The following is a 19,655-nucleotide window of genomic DNA, read 5'->3' as shown; positions in this document are numbered from 1 at the left end:
AACATGGTGATGACGCTATTGAAATAAGGAATCCTATGATAGAGTCCAAGAGTTTTTCGACTGTCGATTTGTTAGAGAATATGGGATAAGTGAATGGGAGACTCAAAGAGGAAGAGGAAGACTTGAGTCTAGAGGAGAGTGGATAAGCTCTAACCTTTTCTAAAGACTCCTAGTCATCCCTGAAGTCGAAGACATTTAAGTTACTAAGCCGGCTCGTGAGCTTGTGAACCGAATCAAGGCTCAATCAAGATTGGCTTGTTTTACTAAATGAAGAAATCCTAATCTCAAATTCGGTTAAAGATCGGGACTGGTTGAGTTGAACCGACCTAGGACCGAGCCTACCATCCACCTAGCAGGTATCAGGGTGGCATAGGAGTGGCTCAATAAAAATTTTAGACCCAAGCCAACTCAAAAAATAAAAAAAAAACCAGGGTAAAATTTTTTTGGTAACCTCCAACCTGGTTTAGAGTGAAGATAGTTTTCCCATAGTTAAATAAAATTCAATCCAAATGCTTTATATGCTTTGAACCTGATCCCAACCCAACTCAATTCGATTGAAAGGCTTATATACCTTTATAAAAACTAGAATAAGGAGTTTTTAACTTGGACTTACAAAAATTTGAATTGAATCGATCGAGTTAAATAGGAACTTGTGGTATGATGATTGGACTCACTGCGAGTTGGAAGGAATTTGGCTTAAATAAAATAGCTCCTTTTGTACAACTCAACTCATTCAATCCAAAATTGATTGAACCTAAACATGTTCATCCACTTGAATTAACATGAATCCAAATTTCCCGATTGTTGCCTGAGAGAATGAATTGACATGATTCACTTGAAGTATAATTCATTCTACACTAACCCCTTAATCTAATGAACTACATAATGTGGGAGTAATTTATCTACTTCATGTTGGACTAACCCCCCTTTATAAAAACAAGAATAAGGAATTTTTAACTTGGACTTACAAAAATTTGAATTGAATAGATCGAGTTAAATAAGAACTTGTGGTATGATGACTGGACTCACTGCGAGTTGGAAGGAATTTGGCTTAAATAAAATAGCTCCTTTTGTACAACTCCACTCATTTAATCCAAAATTGATTGAACCTAAACATGTTCATCCACTTGAATTAACATGAATCCAAATTTCCCGACTCTTGCCTAAGAGAATGAATTGACATGATTCACTTGAAGTATAATTCATTCTACACTAACCCCTTAATCTAATAAACTACATAATGTGAGAGTAATTTATCTCACTTCGTGTTGGACTAACCACCCTAAAGTATACAAGTCAATGAGAGTGTAATCTAATTCACTTTCACTTGAGTCAGGGACGCAATAACACCCCCTTCTGATGGGGAGTATATAGGCATTTATCTAAAAAGTAAGTGTACTTTGGGCTGTTAATGATATATTACAGGGGTATGTAGGTAATTAAGCGTATAGTGTTTTTATTAACTGACGCTAATAAGAGCGCAGCTATTTTTAAGTTCGCGCTTTGATCTCTAAAATTTCGTTTCGATGGCTTCTGGTTCTTCGGCCGCGGCTCCAAAGATCCTGCTAGCGAAGCCCGCGTCAGTGCCGGCTGGGTCAAGCGTCGCCAAATTCGCTCGCAGTGAAGATGAGTCAGTTCTTCTTCGATCTCGTCTACCGCCTGTCAATCTCCTCTCGGATTCGTGGGATTTTCACACTGATCGCATTCTTCCGGTAAATGCAATCTTTCTACTTTCCCTCTTTGTTTCAGAGTAGTCAGAATCTCAGAAAGTCCCTTGTAGACCTCACTGGAATGGTTGGGTTTTGTTTTTTGAGACAGTTTTTGACGGATAATACCGACTTCACCGTCATCGGTGTGATTGGACCTCCTGGAGTGGGCAAGTCGACTATTCTGAATGAGCTTTATGGTTTTGATGGTAGCTCACCAGGTAATCCTCTCATTTGCCGTTTCATTTTCTGTCATATGGAATTTTTGTGTTGCTTTGTATATTTCTTCGCGTGCTTTGTAGTTGAACAGGATTAGTTTATTTCTGTAAAAAAATGGGAAACGATTTCTAATTTAATGATCTAAAATTTTAGGGCAATCTTGCGTCTCTGAAGCCAGTAGGCTTGCGAAGTTTTGTAGACGAAGTATAGAAACTCTCATTCTGTTCCATCGTACTACTTAGAGCCAATATTAAGCCTTAATATACAGATGAAAAATCTGTAAGTTGTTCGCTACCTGACATAGTTAGCAGTTTCTTGTGACTGACAATACGCGTGTGCTTAGTTCTTGTCAATGTTTATTTCCTGTTAAGCAAGTACTTGAAGTCTTGAACTGGTACTAGGGTTTTACCATTAAAGGCCTTGTTTTGCATTTGAAAATTTTTGATGAGTGACTTGAGAGAGTTCCAGACGATAAATATACAGAAAAAGGTGGATTTTGTCTTTGACAATGATTTAAAAAATACTATATAATATCAAACTGTGTATTTAGACAAGGTGTCAATAACAGGAGTTCCACTCCATTTGCTTATTTCATTCAAATGTTTGGGTCCCATGTCAGGTGCAGAGTTGGTTTGTTTTTCGATATTTTATTTCCTTAGTTGATGATTTTAGTTGAGCCACTTGGATCTACTCAATTGAAGGACAGATAAAACGTCATTGAATATATTAAAAAAATTGTCACTAAATAAAAGTTCAGTTTGACATGAACATATGCACGCTTCAATCTGATAATGCCTTTTGAGTCTATTAGTAAGAGATGTGATGATCTGTCTTCACTTGATAGTATTTTGCATCAAACTTCTTGTGCTTTCATTCCGTAATGGACTAGGGTGGCCAAAATCAACACTAACTTGATGTTGTTTAAACCGTTTTATTTCAAAGGAGAGTTCTGAAAAGGATTTAGAGAGGTGCAATATTGATTACTGTCTGGTGAAATTCCCATTCAAGTATTAAAGCATCATTTATTTCTATTTCCTCTCGCTCCTTGTGTGTTTCTGTAAATTTTGTTTTGTTCATCATCTGGGTCTGTCTACAGATTAGATTTTCACTTAGGTGTATTCAGTATGCTGTTTTGTGGGGATTCTCATGTTCAGAAAGTTATAAAAAGTGTTTTTATCCTTTTACTTGGAAAAGATACCGAAGAGCCTTAGAGGGACAACCAACTAAAAGGGGTAGACCAAGATAGGATGGTGAGAGGAAAACTAGTTGGCACCAAGGGTAGGATCATATTAATAGTACTGACAAAAGTCAGATTAACTCCAAAAACTGATTGGTTCGATCTTACACACTACTCAGAATAGGATATGTAAACAAGACAAGGGTTTTAGCTTCTTTTTTTTTTTTTTTTTTTTGTGAGTGACAAGGGCTTTAGCATTGGTAATCTGGTCAAGATTTTCATTGCCAAAGCATACTCTATCATTCACAAAATGCAAGATTGGCGCACCTGTTCACCCTAAAACCCCTTAGTTTCGTTAACTTGAGTCTGTATTCTCTTTTTCCTTTAAGTAAAGCTGGAGATTGATAATTATGGGTTACTTCCGCTGGCAGGAATGTTACCACCTTTTGTAACACAGTTGGAAGAAACTAGGGCAATGGCAAGGCACTGTACCATGGGTATTGAACTAAGAATTTCTACTGAGCGGCTTATACTTCTTGACACCCAGGTTGGTGCTATTATTATCTAATTCTTTTTTTTTTTCCTTTCTATTCAGCTCTAGCAGAAAGCAATGTGCTTCCCTGTACCTCTAGTCAGAATTTATTGCAATGTTAGCATTTTGTACATCTTCACGTGTTTTCTTTTTCAACCATTACTGCTTTGTTTCTATGCAGCCAATATTCAGTCCTTCTGTTTTAGCTGAGATGATGAGGCCTGATGGCTCCTCTGCAATATCTGTACTGAATGGTGAATCCCTCTCAGCTGATCTGGCTCATGAACTGATGGGTATTCAGGTAATATTAACATCTTGCATCCAGTATGTTGTGCTTTTTAGTGAAAAAGTTTCCCATGGAAGTCACCTTTTTCTCTACCAGATCAATTGTAAGCAATATTACATATTACGTACACTTTTCCTCTTTTCCACCCGTATCACCACACATCAGAACACACACAAAAACGTGCACTTGCACATGCATTTGAAATTGTAAAGATGATTTGACAATTTTGTTATCATGCCTGATCTGGTTTCATTGTTTTCTGGTGGTGCAAGGAACCATTCTAGCTTGGTGTTTTCCTGGCATCCATTTGTCACGTTCTTCTGGTGATATCAGAAGATGTCCATGATATAAATATGTGGCATTTTATGTTAACGGTATGCCTTCCCTTTTGAAATTTTTTAACTTGATGTTGTTGTTGTTGGCAACATTATATTTAATCAGGTGGTGTATTTGATTGCTTTCTGGATACAAATAACGTGGTAATTGTTTTAGCCAAATTAAAAACATACTATGTTTCGTTTATAGTACTCATGTTTGAGCTTTCATATATTTATGTAAAACAGTAATATTGAATGGATTAAAGGAGAATAAAGGGAGAAAAGAAGGAGCCGAGAGTGGGAGAAGCAGCACTTGAGGCTGCATTGAATGAGGTTTCAGAAAATCAAGACCTCTCATTTAATGATCTCACTCAAGTGAAAATTACAAGGAAAGGACAATTCTGCTCTTCATTACAAACACACTTATAACTTCATAACTACAAGTCACAATTTGATGAAGTTTGAAAACTAGTCCTAATACAAAATCTAGCTTGCTGTAACTTAATAAGATCCATATGAGTATGTGAAATGACCAAAATAACACTCCTCAAGCCAAAGAGTAAATGTCAATTAGACCCAAGTTATCCAAAAACACCAAATGTTCACACTTTCAAAGGGGTTTTTTAAACACATCACGAAGTTGTTCAAAGGACTTCACATATGGAGTAACAACCTTCCCTTGAATGACAACATCTCTAATGAAATGATAATTGACCTCTATGTGTTTTATCCTCTTGTGCAATATTGGATTATTGGCTATGAATATTGCAGCTTAATTGTCATACTCCATAACCTTAGGCTTTGGATGTGAAATCCAACCTCAACGAGAATTGATTTTACCCATATAAGCTCACTTAACTGTGTGACCATCGCCTTACGTGCTAGATATAGCCATTGCAGCTTGTTTCTTACTCTTCCAATTTACTAAATTACTCCCAATAGAACAATAATACCCAATGATGGATCTCCTATCCATCTTGGACCCACCATAGTTACTAACCCAGGTGAGTCAAGCAACTGGAGAGAATGTTTCAAACACATTAACACCAAAGGTTTGGGTATATCCCTTTGTCACCAATCTAGCCTTGTATTGATCAATGGTCCCATATGCTTTGTACTTAATTGTGTACACCAAACGATATCTCGCGACAATAGCCCCATAGGTGGATCACAAAGACTCCACGACCCCTTAGACAACAAAACATCCATCTCCTCATCCATATCTCGTTTTCACTCAGGTGAAGCCATAACATCTTGCTCTAAATAAGGTATAGGTGACATAGATGATGACTTGTAGGAGAGTGAAAAAAAATTAAGGGACACATATTTGGATCTAAGATGAGAAGTACATGACTTTTTACCTTTTTGGAGACCAATGGGCAAATTCAAATTAGAAGGAATTGGACTTGTACCCGAAGAGGAAGATGATTGGTCCTAAGGAGGGGGCTCATGAGCTAGAATATCTTGAGCTCATCTATGTCTTGTTTTTACTCAGGTGAAGCCATAGCATCTTGCGCTAAATGAGGTATAGGAGACATAGATGATGACTTGTAGGAGAGTGACAAAAAATCAAGGGACATATTTGGATATAGGATGAGAGAACATAACTTTTTACCTTTTTGGAGACCAATGGGCAAATCCAAATTAGAAATTGGACTTCTAACCGAAGAGGAAGATGATTGACTAAGGAGAGGGCTCATGAGCTATCTTGAGTTGTTGGTGCTGGTAATAGATGATGAGAATGCTGGTTGTACACTTGAAGTGGCAGAGAAGAACTTGCAATCGGTGCATCCATAATAGCAATAGGCACTGGGTTATCCAAAGAAGGATAAGATGACGATTAAGAATCAGTAGAGGACTCAAAATATGGAGTGTTCTAAAAAAATGTAAGATAAGTAGAAATATGTCTTACGCTTAACATGATCATAATACTTATATATCATTTTTTATGACAGGAATAACCCAAAAAAATATATTTAGCAGAGGGAGGAGACAATTTATTTGCAGAGTTAATGAACAAATGAACAAATCATGTAGACCTGAAGATATGAGGAAGAACATAAAAATGTTTACACTGTGGTTCTAAAACCTGCATAGGGACTTATCCTTGTAAAATTGATGGTGTACAATTGATTAAGAAAAATTATGTTGACATTACATCCCCCCAAAAGGATGTGAGAACATTCATGTGGAATAGCAAAGTTTGAGTAACTTCAAGAAAATGAATGTTTTTGCGTTCAATAACTCCATTTTGTTGGGGAGAATATATGCAAAAAGTTTGATGAGTAAGACCATGTAAAACACAAAATGAAATAAACTTGTGATTGAGAAACTCAAGGCTATTATCAATACGCAAAATATGAACATTAGCATTAAACTGATTCACAAACACATCAAAAGACTTCAGATTTCTCCCAAAGGAGATACACCCAAATAACTTTGCTAAAATCATCAATAAAAGAAACAAAATACTTAAAACCAAAAGGATTAGGGACTCGACATGGGCCCCTTAGGTCTGAGTAGATTAATTCAAAAACTTGAAAGCTATGAGTAGAATTGGTAGGGAATTAACCTGACAATGTTTCCCGAGTTGACACGACTCACAATCAAAGGTAAGATCAATTGGCAAAGATGGAAAGACTAAGGAAGCTTAGCTGGTGATGGATGTCCCAAACGTATGAAGAATCTTTAGTTGTAAATGCCATTGGCTACGGAATTGATACCTCATTCAACAAATAGAGCCCTCCTTTCTCATGTTTGGAACCAATCGTCCTCTTCGTTTGTAATTCTTGAAAAACACAAGAATTAGGAGAAAAAGTTACAAAACAATTTAGAGATTTAGTGATATGACCAAAGGATTGATAGGAAAGTTTTAAAAATAAAATAAAATTCAAAGATATCTGAGGTTAGTGTGCACAATACCCTCCCCTTGAGTCGGGGAGGTAGACCCATCAAATAAAGTAATATGATGATAGGACTGAGGAGTGATACACTGAAATAAACAAGCCATACTTGACATATGTGTGGACGCCTCTGAATCAATGATCAAGGAAAATGGGACACATTTAGTGTTGGCATACCTGTGGTCGCCATTGTAGCACTTGTTGAGGAAGAAGAATTCAGCTAAGTGATAGTAGTGGATGATGTGGAAGTCAATTGACCAAACCTTTGGAGTAGTTGCTGAATTTTTTCTTATTGGCTAGTATATGAAATATTGTCTTTGCTTGTTATAGTGGAGTTTGTGCACACTGGCTTTCTGAACTTCTCCTAGTATTTATCAGAAAAATTGTTTGCTTGGCCACAATGAATGTAGTTTCTCTCCCCTCTATCACTATGTTCATGGCCTCAAGTAGAGAATTCTCTACCACAACCTCTACCTCTGCCCCCACAACCTTGGATCTTAGACTTACTAAACAATGAGGTTGAGAGTAATTGCAGAAGTGATTCTTGTATCCTTCTCACTTTTACCTGCCACTGCTCTTTCTATTTGAAGTATATGATTAAATGCATATTCCAGGGCAGTCACATCATCGTTAGCTAACAACTGTACCTGAATCGCGTCATACATCTAGAATTCTTGCCACCTGAATTTGGTTTATGTCCTTATAAATATCATTTGCATTCATAGTAAAAGGATGAAAGTATTGATTTCTTGAAAACACCCCTCATTTCTATAAAATAGTCAATGATTGGTCTATCGCCCTTTGCATGTTAAAATGGTGGACATAGTGCAATTGTGGGTCCTTGGTCCCACTTAATCAGTTAACCTGTTGGGGGCGGATGGTTTGGTACTCTGCATTTGGCACGCCATCCCGCGTTCGAATCCCCGTGAGTTCGTTTGTATTTGGTTTGGTGGGGTGGGTGTAAGTGTGGGTCCTTGGTCCCACTTAATCGGTTAACTTGTTGGGTGCGGATGGTTTGGTACTCTGCATTTGGCACGCCATCCCGCGTTCGAATCCCGTGAGTTCGTTTGTATTTGGTTTGGTTTGTTTGCATTTGGAGGGGTGGGTGTAAGTGTGGGTCCTTGGCCCCGCTTAATCGGTTAACCTGTTGGGTGCGGATGGTTTGGTACTCTGCATTTGGCACGCCATCCTGCGTTCGGATCTTTGTGAGTTCGTTTGCATTTGGTTTGGTGCGGGGACTTTGCATTTGGCAGGGTGTGTGTAAGTGTGGGTCCTTGGTCCCACTTAATTGGTTAACCTTTTCGGGTCGCATTGGCTAGCTAGCTGTCTTACACATAGAACTCATTTATTCTAGCTAAATTGCCCTCCCGAGACAAGATCGAAGCCAGTGTAGTCCACATTTCTTTGAAAGTTCCACAATTCTACATCTGATCACTAAAATCTTGACTCCATGCTATTTATTAACTAAGTCATTACTTAATTGTCTTTGGTCTCCCAATCTTCACTTATGAGATTTGGAGAACCATCCCTTATATATTTGGTCTTCCTTTTTACCTTTAAAAACATGAGAACAGATCTGGACCAGTTCACATAATTTGACCCATTCAACTTTACTGAAGTAATCTGAATGGAATGAGAGTCTTTACTGTCTGAACTCTGATAGCATTTAATTACAACTACATGTTTAATTGATTCAGCCATTTTGTCCTTCTAAATACACTACAAATGTATCTAAGGTGTTATACTTAATCCAAATGGCCAATGAGAACAAACTCCACCTTGTATGTTAAGTGGCCTCCACGCTTCCGCTTCCAAATTGGAGCACAACCACAACAGTCATAATGAGCAAGAACAATCACAAGTTCCAAGTTTACTATCAGTCATCACAAATTTCAGTCAAAACAGTAACAACAAGGGCTGGTGCAGGCAGTCTATAGGTGATGCAAGCACAATGAAGGTGATGCAGGCATGGATGGAGCATAAAATCCAATTGAGGACCCTTCAGGGACAGTAAGATATAATAACTGCTTTAATAGTGGCAGAAGCCATCAACAAATAGTTATGGCAGGGGAAAAAGATGCAAAAGTCTGACTTTTACGCTTCCGGTAGAGAGATTGTTTGAAGAACCTTCCGCAGGGATCACAAAACCGTAGAGAGAACCAAAGAAAGTGTAGAACCTTCCAAAATCAACTTCTATTGCTCTGATACAGTGTAAAGTAATAATATTGAATGGCTAAAGGAGAAAAATAGGAGAAAAGGAGACGAGAGTGGGAGAAGCAGCACTTGAGTCTGCATTGAATGAGGGCTCAGAAATCGAGCCCTCTCCTTCAATGATTTCAACTAAGTGAAAATTATAATAAAAGGACAATTCTGCCCTTCATTACAAACACACTTATAACTTCATAAATACAAGTTAGAATTGAAAACTAGAGTCCTAATACGAAGTATAGCTTGCTGTAACTTAATGAGATCAATTTAGTGATGCACATGCTGGTTAAGCCTCACATATCATGCTGTTGAGCAAGTTAGATGTTATTGTACTGTAAGTATGCTCATGGCTTTGAACTTATGCTTTTCTTGTGTTTGCATGTGCAAATATTTTGCTTTTTTCATTGCACTTCTCCATCCCGTAAATCTGGATTTTTTTTCTCTCAAGGAAAGTCTTGACTTAAAAAGCTGTCTAATATAAGGTAGTCATGTTGATGCTTGGCTCCATGTTTATGGTCTTTGCAGGTTGACTTACTGAAGCATGGCATACCTGATCCATCCTTATTATCACCTCATAACCAGGGTTCAAATCTGGGCCCAGACAAAGAAAATAAAGATAATTTTTTGGAGAACAAAGAAGAGTTTTTGGCTACTCCAGTTTTTGTACATACGAAGTGAGTTCCTTCATCCATGCCTCTTTGTTGTTGGATGTGTGAATGCATCTCTTGAAGAGTTCTTGAAACATTAAATAACACTTTGTGAATATTCTTATGAGAACATGTTTTTATTTTGTTGGAGGGTACAGATTGCGGGAGTCAGATCTTCATCCTCAGAAGATTACTCAGTTAAAAACAGCTCTATCACAGTATTTCAGTTCTTCTTCATTCTGTGGATTCAAATATGGAAGTACAGCAAAAGAGGAGTCATCTCATAGTCAATTGAACACAAATAATACAGGAATAAGTCAGAATCTATTTTTGCTCCCTTTTAAAGTTCAGGATGATTCACAAAGAGCTCAGTACCAAAGTTACACGTCCATGTTAGGGCAACTTTGCGATCAGGTATTCCTTTTGCTTTTGCCTCTGTTCTTAAAATCTGTTCCTTGTGGACGAACCGACCTATTGCCTTCTGTATGGATTACGTGCTTGACTTTGTGGAGAGAAAGTTTTCATATTGATCATAGTACATGGTTAAGTTTGTAGGTTATTTATGTCATCTACCATATGTTAAGAGAGTTACTCAAATATTTTTGGCCGACTGGGATAGGCAAGCCGTTTCCAGAAAAAGGAGAAAAGAACAGAAAGTACCTGAATGGCCATAATTAGACCAGTTGCAACCAAGGAAATTAGAAAGAGCATATAGGAGATGAGAACAAATTAGAAGAATCAATCAAGTGCAATCGTAGTACTTGATTGTTCTCCAAACCTAGTTCATAAACCACCATACTTTGTTCTTATTGAGCGACTTTTCTTCATGGTATCTCAGATATTATCAATGAACTGTCACTCCTTCACAAAGTCGATCTCAGAACGTGATTGGTTGAAGAATTCAGCTCGGATTTGGGAAATGGTGAAAAAGTCTCCAGTCATTGCTGAGTATAGCAGAACATTACAGGGTTCAGGGCAGTTCAGGCGATAGCAAAGCCTATTTGCTGTATCCATCAATATATTTATGTTAGCTGTTATGTTGCCTCATTAGTGTTGAAGTTACAAAAATCTAAACAACTGCTACTCCTTACCTTTACATTGAAACTACTGCTTTAAATTTTAGACGTGTTTTTGATAAGATATAAATCTTGTCTTACTTTGTAACCTTCCGGTGCTTCTAGGTTTTTTTTTATGTGAAAGCTCGCTGATTAGAATAAAAACTGTCATATGCCAAAGAGATTTTGCTTTCAATTCCAGAACGAGCAGCTTGTTAAGATCCAAAGTGTATCATATTGTTAATAATCCAATTTCTACCTCGTCTTCACACCGACTGCAGAGCAGAAAAAGAAGAAACCTGAAATTTCTTGGAAAAAGATCGGAAAATAATAAAATTAACTTCCAAAAATCAATCCAAGCTGTTCTTTCCTTTGACCATCAGAAAGAGCAAACAATACCCACCTGTAGCACAAGGGACCTACGTTTGAAACGAATACCATGTGGAGTCATCAGCATCAGCTTGGTCAACTTGAATCATATGAAATACTTTGGTAAAACATTTGACAAAGTCCATGCTACGCTAGAACCACTTTGGACAAGAATATCAGGGACAATGTCAATAACAAATTTCTCTACTTTAAAGCATGCTTCTGATTGCACCACTCAAGAGTGATGTATAACTGTATGTTCAAGAAAAACAAACAAAACCCAGAAAAGGAAAAAACCCAAAAAAGACTTAAAAGTAGGAGATTACAGATTAGAGACTAACTGGAGACTTCTTTCCCTAGATGACAATATAGGCAGTTCCTTTGCTAATAAGAGAAAATATAGGTAATTGACAGAAGAATTGGCTCTGGCTAATCCTGGCACTAATATAATACTACAACTGAGATTTTGATAATAGAGCAAGGAATAGCTTGTGGCTCCTACTACTCGCATTCAATCGATCCATCTTAGCTAGTGACTCCACCCACTTGCACTTGATCGATCGGTCTTTGATTGTGGCTCCACCTACTCGCACTTAATCGATCGGTATATGTGACGCACAAACAGCAAGGAAGCTCGGAATCCAACTATTCCAAGCATGAGGAAGAATCCATAACAAATGCAAGCCATGTACCCAAAGAAGAAAGAAGTTTGCATGAAACCTGACATATCTGATCTTGCATAGTAGTAATACAAGCAGTAGCCAAAGATAAATACACCAGTGGAGCCTCCGCACAAAACAGACCTGCATAAACATCATAAGATTCAGATTTTTGCATTTGTTCTTTTCATTGGCCAGCAATTTAGCACGTCATTATTCAGAAAAATGGCTTGATCAAATGCTTTGATATGTTTCTAATAGTCTAAACTATATTTTCTTTTACATGGTTTTTCATAATGTTAAAAAGATTACTAATTCAAATGTCACAGTTGCCTAGTCCTGCATACACCAATAAGAAAATCATATCTTGGGTAACTTCTTTAGTACAAAATCCTACTTTGAGCTCTGTCTACTTTAAAAGAAAAACTCTAAGCTAATTCTTTGAACATCACACAATTTTTTTTTTTTGATGAATTTTGAGCACCACACAATTAATGAAAAAAAAAAAAAAAACACAGCCATTCCATGAACTAATGTTTACAAGAATAGTATGATCTAAAAAACCACAATAAACAAAAATCATCTGCATCCAAATGTAAAATCAAGCACATGTCAACAATGCATTACCTCCACCACCATTCATGGTCCTCGACAGCAAGCTGAAAGTACGTCAAAGCTACTGTGATGAAGGCTGTGACGATAATGAGAATGATGAAGACAATGAACAGAATGCTGTAAATAGTATAGATCTTGTGACCCCAAACACTTGCAAATATGTAGTAGAGCTCAATATAGATAGCACTGAAGGGCAAAAACCCAGCCATTGCCATTTGGGGAATAGTCCCTCTGTACCATGGCAATGGAGGTATCTCTCTTGGATACTTGGTTGTGCGGCATGGAGCTTGGAACTCAACCTTGCTGTTCTTACCCGCAATTCCACCCAATACAAGCAAAGGAGAAGTTACAAGGGCACAAATGAGAAGAATCACCAAGATAGTACCAAAAGGTAAAGCTGCTGTTGCACTATAAGCAATAGCAACAGTGTTCAGGAAGCAAAATGTCAGGAAGAGAGGTCCACAGAACAGGAAACCTGTCAGCAACAAGTTCCTAACCTGCAAAACACAATGGCAGGGCTGACTAAGACAAAGCTTCATAGTTTTTTTTTTTTTTTTTTTTTTTTTTGAGAAATAAATAAAGCTTTATATTACTGAAGGCAAAAGTGAACAGAGAAAAAAAAAAATCTTATCAGCAATGTCCAAGTCAGAAATAAGAGCTAAGGTAAATCCCTGTATATATATGCTAATACAAACTACACTAAAACATCTGAAAATGAGTGTACTAAGATGATTAATAATAAAAAATAACAACAAATAACATAAGGTCCATCATATCTGAACTTCCTCTTTTGTAAGAAAGAAAGAGAATAAAGATTGAGCAGGGTATTATTTAAACTTGGTAAACAAAGCAAACTCATACCCAGTTAGTCCCTTCGAGTTGCAAGTACATAGAAGTTGCAGTATAGCCCGCAATTCCAGAGGTAAGAGCATATATAACAACGAGAGCTGTGAACAAAGCCCCCCTATTGTATGGATAGAACACTCCAACAAGCGCAAGAAGGAAGATGAATATAGCCCTATTCACAATAACGTTAACTTATAAGCAATTTATATAAAAAGTGGAATTCACGGAGAAACATTCATTAGATCTATAATAAAAAGATAAGAGAATAAAATCCTTACAGAGCCAACAGTTGAGTTCCAGATCCAAGAACAGCACAAAACAAGGACTTGTGTTTTGGGAAGCGGAAAACATCTCCATGAATATATTTCCACCCCGTCTCTTCTTGGTCATCAAGTGACTCCTCATCATGTGAATACCTAGAAAATTCCAATAAATTTTTATAGAAAAATCCAATTAATAAGGTCGTACACATTGGGAAAAGAGGAAAAAAAGTTGATAAGACAAGTGAAACATTTTGCTTTAGTAAAATGAAAATATATGGTGTGTGGCTTACTTGATGAAATCATTCTTGAGCACACGCATGAGAATTGTAGCAAGAAACCCAGTCAATAGAAGAACTGTCACACATGAATTTATAATTGAGAACCAGTGGATTTCCAGGTGCTGTGGCATAGAAGAAGACTTTGAGTACTTTTCCATCCTCCTCTCAAATGGGATATCAGTTTCTTTCCACTTCACTGAGTAAGAGAGCTCCACTACAACTTCCTTGTCCTCAGTAATGTCAGCAGCCAAATTTGGATCAGTTTGTATATTTATTTCGATAACCCGGTCATTATTGTAGAGAATATCAAAATGGATATGCTTAAAGAGCAAGTATTTGTACTCGTTTGAATCCAATTTGTTCTCCTTGTCAACTTTTCCAATAAACCCCCAAAAGGGTAAGTCATCATAGTACATTTGAAAGTAGTAGTCCTTTGAGACTGCATCACGTAGCTTTGCAACCTCTTCTTTTGACAGTGTTTTCTTACAAGGGGTTTCAGATTGCAGGTCGACACGGAAGTTCAATTGGTATGGTGCGCTAACTAAACGATCTCCATTAAGAACTTCCCCAAGATCCTCTCTTTTCTCCTTCACATGCTCTGCAGAAATTCATAAATGTAGATTAAAATGTAACCATGCAACTTGGCAATAAGGGTAGAGGCAGATTTATTCTCAGTTCATCACACCAGATGACATAAGCGAAAAAGCAAACCTGGCATGCAGAAGGGTAGATCATAGTAGCGATACGTCTCACTGCACATACATGGAGGACATTTTTGTTAAGATGACAAAAAATAAATAAAAGTAACAATACAAACAAAAGAATAACTTTAACATTCACGGTGCGCAGTGGGAATTTTTAATACGTTTTAGGTAGTGGAATACGAGGAATGCTAGAAACAGCTATCTAAAACAAGTACAGGAGGAAATTACATGATTCTACCGGAATTTATATGGGAAACTAATCTAACAATCTAGCTTTCGGATCTGCTAATACTGCCACCAACTTAACTCATATTTTCGGAGATATTACAGAATCAAGGGAAGAGGCAAACTAACTAAGAAATCAAATATAAAATTCGTTGCTTGTCGAATCTCCAGTTTTACCACCTAAGCTACTAAGCCTTCCGCTCGATGCGAGCTTTGCAGCTCTAGAGTGCTTTGACAAGCTTATATAACACCAACACTACACAGCAAGATCGTACAGGGAATCTCAAATCATAAGCATGATATCCTGCATCAGGCCCTTTTCCTCCAAACAACACGCAACAGCAGCATAATTAACACAAGTAAATCAGAAAAAGTGTGGATCTGCATCAAAGAAGCACTGACGGAAATTTTCTCCTCAAGACTTCGTGATTTACCTGGGATTGTGAAAAGGACCAACTTTGTTGGCATACAGGGGAACGCGATCTCCCTCCTTATATTTGTGATCTGACCCATCTGCTGAAACTCTCGAACCCGAAAGCAAGAACAAGGCCACCACAAACGCCGGCAGCATTTCCATCTTCCTCCAACTCAGTTCTTGAAACAGCTTTTCGGACAGACAGAAAAAATTGCAGCAACGAGAGGGATATGGCTCCAACCTACTTCGAGCTAGGCTGTCCTCAAATCATGACCAGGGCCCACATACGGAGAACGACCCTAAATTCGGATTTGGAAGAGAGAAGCTGCTCTACAGGCCAAGAAATGAAAATCCCAGATCGACCAAGCTGAAATCTTCCAAGAAAGACCGAAATCTAAACAGTCCGCGAGGACCCAAAGGGGAGAGAGAGGCCAAAGAGAGGTGTTTTAATAGAAAGAGCGAGCTGGGAAGGGAAGAGTGAAAAGGGTCAGCAGATCTGAGAGGTTATCTCCAGGAATTCCGCTGGGTCGATTGCCTAAGGAACCATGTAAACTGATGGGGATGGATCTCGATCGTTCCTTCCCCTTGGGATTTTGGGATGAGGGAGAGAAACAGCCTTCCCCGAGTTTTTTACATCGGTTTCCTTATTTCGTAATTGCCTTTTTACTGGAAATCATCGATCAAAGGTTCGCAGTCCTCCCGAGATAGTGTACTCCCTTAATTTTTATTTCGCTCCAGGAAAGCTGTAGTCAGGAAAAAAGAAAAAGTTAAGATTAATTTCACAGGGATTTCCCTAATTACTTGCTCTTAATATTTAAGTTTTTTAGTTAGCACGGGACTAATGGTATCAAATCCTGCCCATTAATCGACTCAAAAGGTTGACGCCCTAGGAAATCAGATATTACGATTCCCAATTCTCGTTTTATTTAAAATTTAATTCTGTTGAATCCTCCCCGGTCATTTCAACCCATCTACCAAGTGTACTAACAATTAAGTGTCACCTAATCAAGTTCTTTTGTCTGATGCACTTGAATTTTCAATACATACAGATGATTGCTTAAACGTTACTTCACACACAATGAGAGTGCTGAAACTACTAGGCTTTGTCAACCCTACCCTTAAACAGTAATCAACATCAAACATTTCGTGTAAGATGAAGATCTAAATTCTTTGTTAAACCATAAAATATTATTCTATAAGGGTTTATTAGTCTTTGATATTGATGGCGCTATGCTGGAGCAATTGCAAGACTTTGACAAATGTGTATCGTGTAATGAAGCATGGACTTGGTCTACAATAACAAATTGATTCTTGCTTGGGATGTCGTTTCTTCAGATAATGCCAACCTGATTTCTTATTCAGAGAGGAAAGGGAAATCGCGTACCAGAAAGGAGTTCATTAGCATTTCGACGGGCCAGTGAGGCTTGTCCCGCAGGTGCTAACATGGGAAGATAAAATAAATCCATGATTCTACTGTGAGAGAGAATCAGAGTGAATGTCAAGCAAGAGACAAGACCTGTCATGTTTCGAGTAGCTAGTGTAATCGGGAGAACCACAAGTTAGGCTCGAGTTCTGAGTAAGTTACCTTTTTTTTTTTTTTTTTTTGGGGGGGGGGGGGGGAGATCCTCTTGAGGAAAATACACTGGAACTTCACCCTCTCATCTTGCCGCTCACCTCATTCATTAGTCAACTCTTCTTTTTGAAATGTAAGAATCTCATTCATAACTCTTTAGCCTTCTGCAGTCAAATAAGTACAAAGAGTTCCCAGCTATTCTACAAAACAACAAAATTTTAAAGGCAAGCAATGAACGGTTGTGTTGTACTAGGTGACAGTGAAGTTCTTGTCATTCTACCATTGAATCCACAGGAGCAGCCAGTGCTGGTTCAGAGGATATTCTCTTGCAGTTAGCTGAAATATCCCGGATCAAACAAAAATGAACAAAGAATAAGTATTTCTGGGACAAACTGAACTTAAACCAGAAGCTAGATGTTTCAAACATATAAAAAAACTGTAGCCAAGGGATAAACTTGCCTTTGCGCTTCAACTTTTTAATCCTAAGCTTTCCACCCTTTTTCATATGAAATTTCATTGGAGACTTCTTGCTTGTTTCTTGGGAAGTCGTGCCTGCATCTTGAGAGGTACCTACTAGGAGAAGTAAAAGAAAATTAAGGATCTGTGGACCAAAAATGAATCTGTACATTTAGTATAGTTCAATCAATCTGCAGTATATGAATTCAAAACTTATACAATTGCTACAAGGCTTTGCAATAGCCTTAAAAAATGTACAGTTTGTTGATGTTTTAAATCTGACAGCAGAAATGCCAACCACTCCCGCAGCAGAAACAGTAGCACTCTTATGAGTTCACTTCACCCATTGATTTGTCTACTCCAACACTCCAATGTCAACTTCTTATACAAGATATTGGCACTAGCTAAGGAATTGTCGACAAAGAATAACTACTTAACTAAAGAATCAGAAGAAGGCACTTGTGGTGGTTCAGTGAAGATTTAACAAACAAAGTAATGTCCCACCTCTTCAGAGAAACAAGGGAAACACCAAATGATCAAAATTTTAGGAGGTCTACATGATTTTATCAGGAATCGTTGGGCTGGTTTAATGAATTCCCTTTCTAGTTGAAAACTTTTCCAGATGAAAATTTTCCAACTTTTTCTAAACCGGCAAGGCCAAGTGTAATAGACACGGTATGTTTCCAATCTTGCCACCAGCCTTGTTGCTGTCCATATGCTGGCAATAAAAGTTGCAAACTTTTAAAGCCACTTGGGTAAACATGGATGATTACACTGAGTTGAGTGCATAGGATGGGCTTCAGGCAATGGTTTTTTTTCCACATCCAGCATCCAGCAAGAAAATCAACCACTGCTCCAGATTGAACTAATAAATGGGGGCTTGGAGGAAAATCTGATGTCTGCCTTTAACTATTGCTAGCCAAAGAGAAAGTGAGAGAAGTTTGGAGGAGAGTACTGTCAAGACCCCCACTTCTTTCTGGAATTTGATGCAGAAGTTCCATCGGGTATGAAAGTACCATAGAGCCAATGCCATTTCTTTATGCTCTAGTACACTCAAGATTTTTGGCCGGCATACTTCTTTTCAATGAATTGGGTGATAGCGATACTCAAACTTTTTTATAAAATCTCCTCCAAGGACAATTCTCCAAGATCTCAATGTTGGAGGCAGTGGTGGCCACACCAAGACGAAAGATAGAAGTCAAAACTTTGCGTGAAAAACTACAATTGGCAGGTCATCAACCTTTTATTCTGCATGATATAAACAAATACAAAGAAAAGAGCAGGAACTCTATTATGCAATTATAATAACTGTAAAACACTGATCCAAAGCTTTACACAAATTTATGCCCATACCTAAAGATGCCACTAACATCTCGATGATAAACTAGAAAGAAATATGCTACTTAAGTTGCAAATCACTAAAAATAGAATTATGACAGCGCCTAACGAAGACCATAGAAGGTAAACTACCAAAAATAATCGTCAAATCAATCACCATTCACCGCAACAATGACTTCCTGTCCAATATATGAACATCACTTTCTAAATACGAATGGTCCAATCAGAGAAGTTTTTGCCACCACTAAAACAAATGAAATATCATTCTCCACCACTTAAAATCAGGCGAGAGAAATTTTAACATTAGGAAGTCATCAATAAAAACAAGGAACAACTCTATCACTTCTTCACATAATCTACACACAAAAGAAAGGAAGCTGGAAGCCTAAAAACAGTCCAGTACAACTGGCGACTCTTACAGTGAAGATACCAGTAATATAAATCGAAAGATAACAAGTAAGAACTAGCATTATTAACCTTCCGCAACTGCCATCTCAACATCTTCCATGCTGATAAGACCCTTTTGTACAGCGTCCTTTTGTTCCTGAGTAACATTAAATCAGAAAGCTTTCACTACATGTGATTTATCCACAGACCAGTTAACATTCAAACCAAGAACGCCAGAGTTGCTAAGGTTCGATGTTTTACCCTGCACCATTTCTTGAACAACTTCCTCTTCCGCTTTCCGGAAAGAGACGTCGGCTGCTCCTTGACCTTCAGCTTCCGCGTCTCGGGATCGCCATGAGTCGCTCGCTTGTGTTCCCTGATACACGCCCGCTTCTGTTTTTGAGTCACGTTGAATTTCGCCATGGCCGACTCTGCAGAATGCGTTCAGCTGAACCCTAGGTTTTAAACTCCGCTTCT

At 37.9% G+C, this 19,655-nt stretch overlaps 3 protein-coding genes across 4 annotated transcripts; 1 reads left to right on the top strand and 2 right to left on the bottom strand.

Moving 5' to 3' along the window:
- The first annotated feature begins 1,514 nt into the window (after positions 1-1,514).
- On the top strand, positions 1,515-11,224 carry LOC137935019 (uncharacterized). Its single transcript, XM_068779641.1, has 8 exons — positions 1,515-1,712; positions 1,819-1,927; positions 3,534-3,649; positions 3,816-3,935; positions 4,205-4,294; positions 9,874-10,022; positions 10,154-10,409; positions 10,834-11,224. Exons 1-8 carry the CDS (start codon positions 1,527-1,529, stop codon positions 10,984-10,986), a joined length of 1,179 nt encoding a protein of 392 aa, XP_068635742.1. The 5' UTR covers positions 1,515-1,526; the 3' UTR covers positions 10,987-11,224.
- Positions 11,225-11,605: 381 nt separating this feature from the next.
- Positions 11,606-16,051, bottom strand: LOC137933886 (transmembrane 9 superfamily member 3-like). Its single transcript, XM_068777973.1, has 7 exons — positions 15,444-16,051; positions 14,792-14,832; positions 14,093-14,678; positions 13,818-13,955; positions 13,555-13,711; positions 12,706-13,190; positions 11,606-12,222 (listed from the first exon to the last, which is right to left on the bottom strand). Exons 1-7 carry the CDS (start codon positions 15,584-15,586, stop codon positions 12,003-12,005), a joined length of 1,770 nt encoding a protein of 589 aa, XP_068634074.1. The 5' UTR covers positions 15,587-16,051; the 3' UTR covers positions 11,606-12,002.
- Positions 16,052-17,060: 1,009 nt separating this feature from the next.
- Positions 17,061-19,655, bottom strand: LOC137934637 (uncharacterized). 2 transcript variants are annotated; one of them, XM_068779088.1, is made up of 4 exons: positions 19,440-19,655; positions 19,269-19,335; positions 17,457-17,567; positions 17,061-17,333 (listed from the first exon to the last, which is right to left on the bottom strand). In XM_068779088.1, exons 1-4 carry the CDS (start codon positions 19,599-19,601, stop codon positions 17,269-17,271), a joined length of 405 nt encoding a protein of 134 aa, XP_068635189.1. In that variant the 5' UTR covers positions 19,602-19,655; the 3' UTR covers positions 17,061-17,268. The 2 variants fall into 2 exon arrangements, with proteins under 2 accessions (XP_068635189.1, XP_068635188.1); XM_068779087.1 differs by having other exon boundaries at positions 17,062-17,333; positions 17,457-17,570; positions 19,440-19,654.

This window comes from Aristolochia californica, unplaced genomic scaffold (assembly GCF_029961685.1).
Source record: "Aristolochia californica isolate CCGP_79_NKW_82.1479 unplaced genomic scaffold, dmAriCali1.0.hap1 SCAF_6, whole genome shotgun sequence".
NCBI classification, from domain to species: domain Eukaryota; kingdom Viridiplantae; phylum Streptophyta; class Magnoliopsida; order Piperales; family Aristolochiaceae; genus Aristolochia; species Aristolochia californica.
The sequence above is the reverse complement of the archived record's forward strand: the minus strand, read 5'-3'. Positions and strand labels throughout refer to the sequence as shown.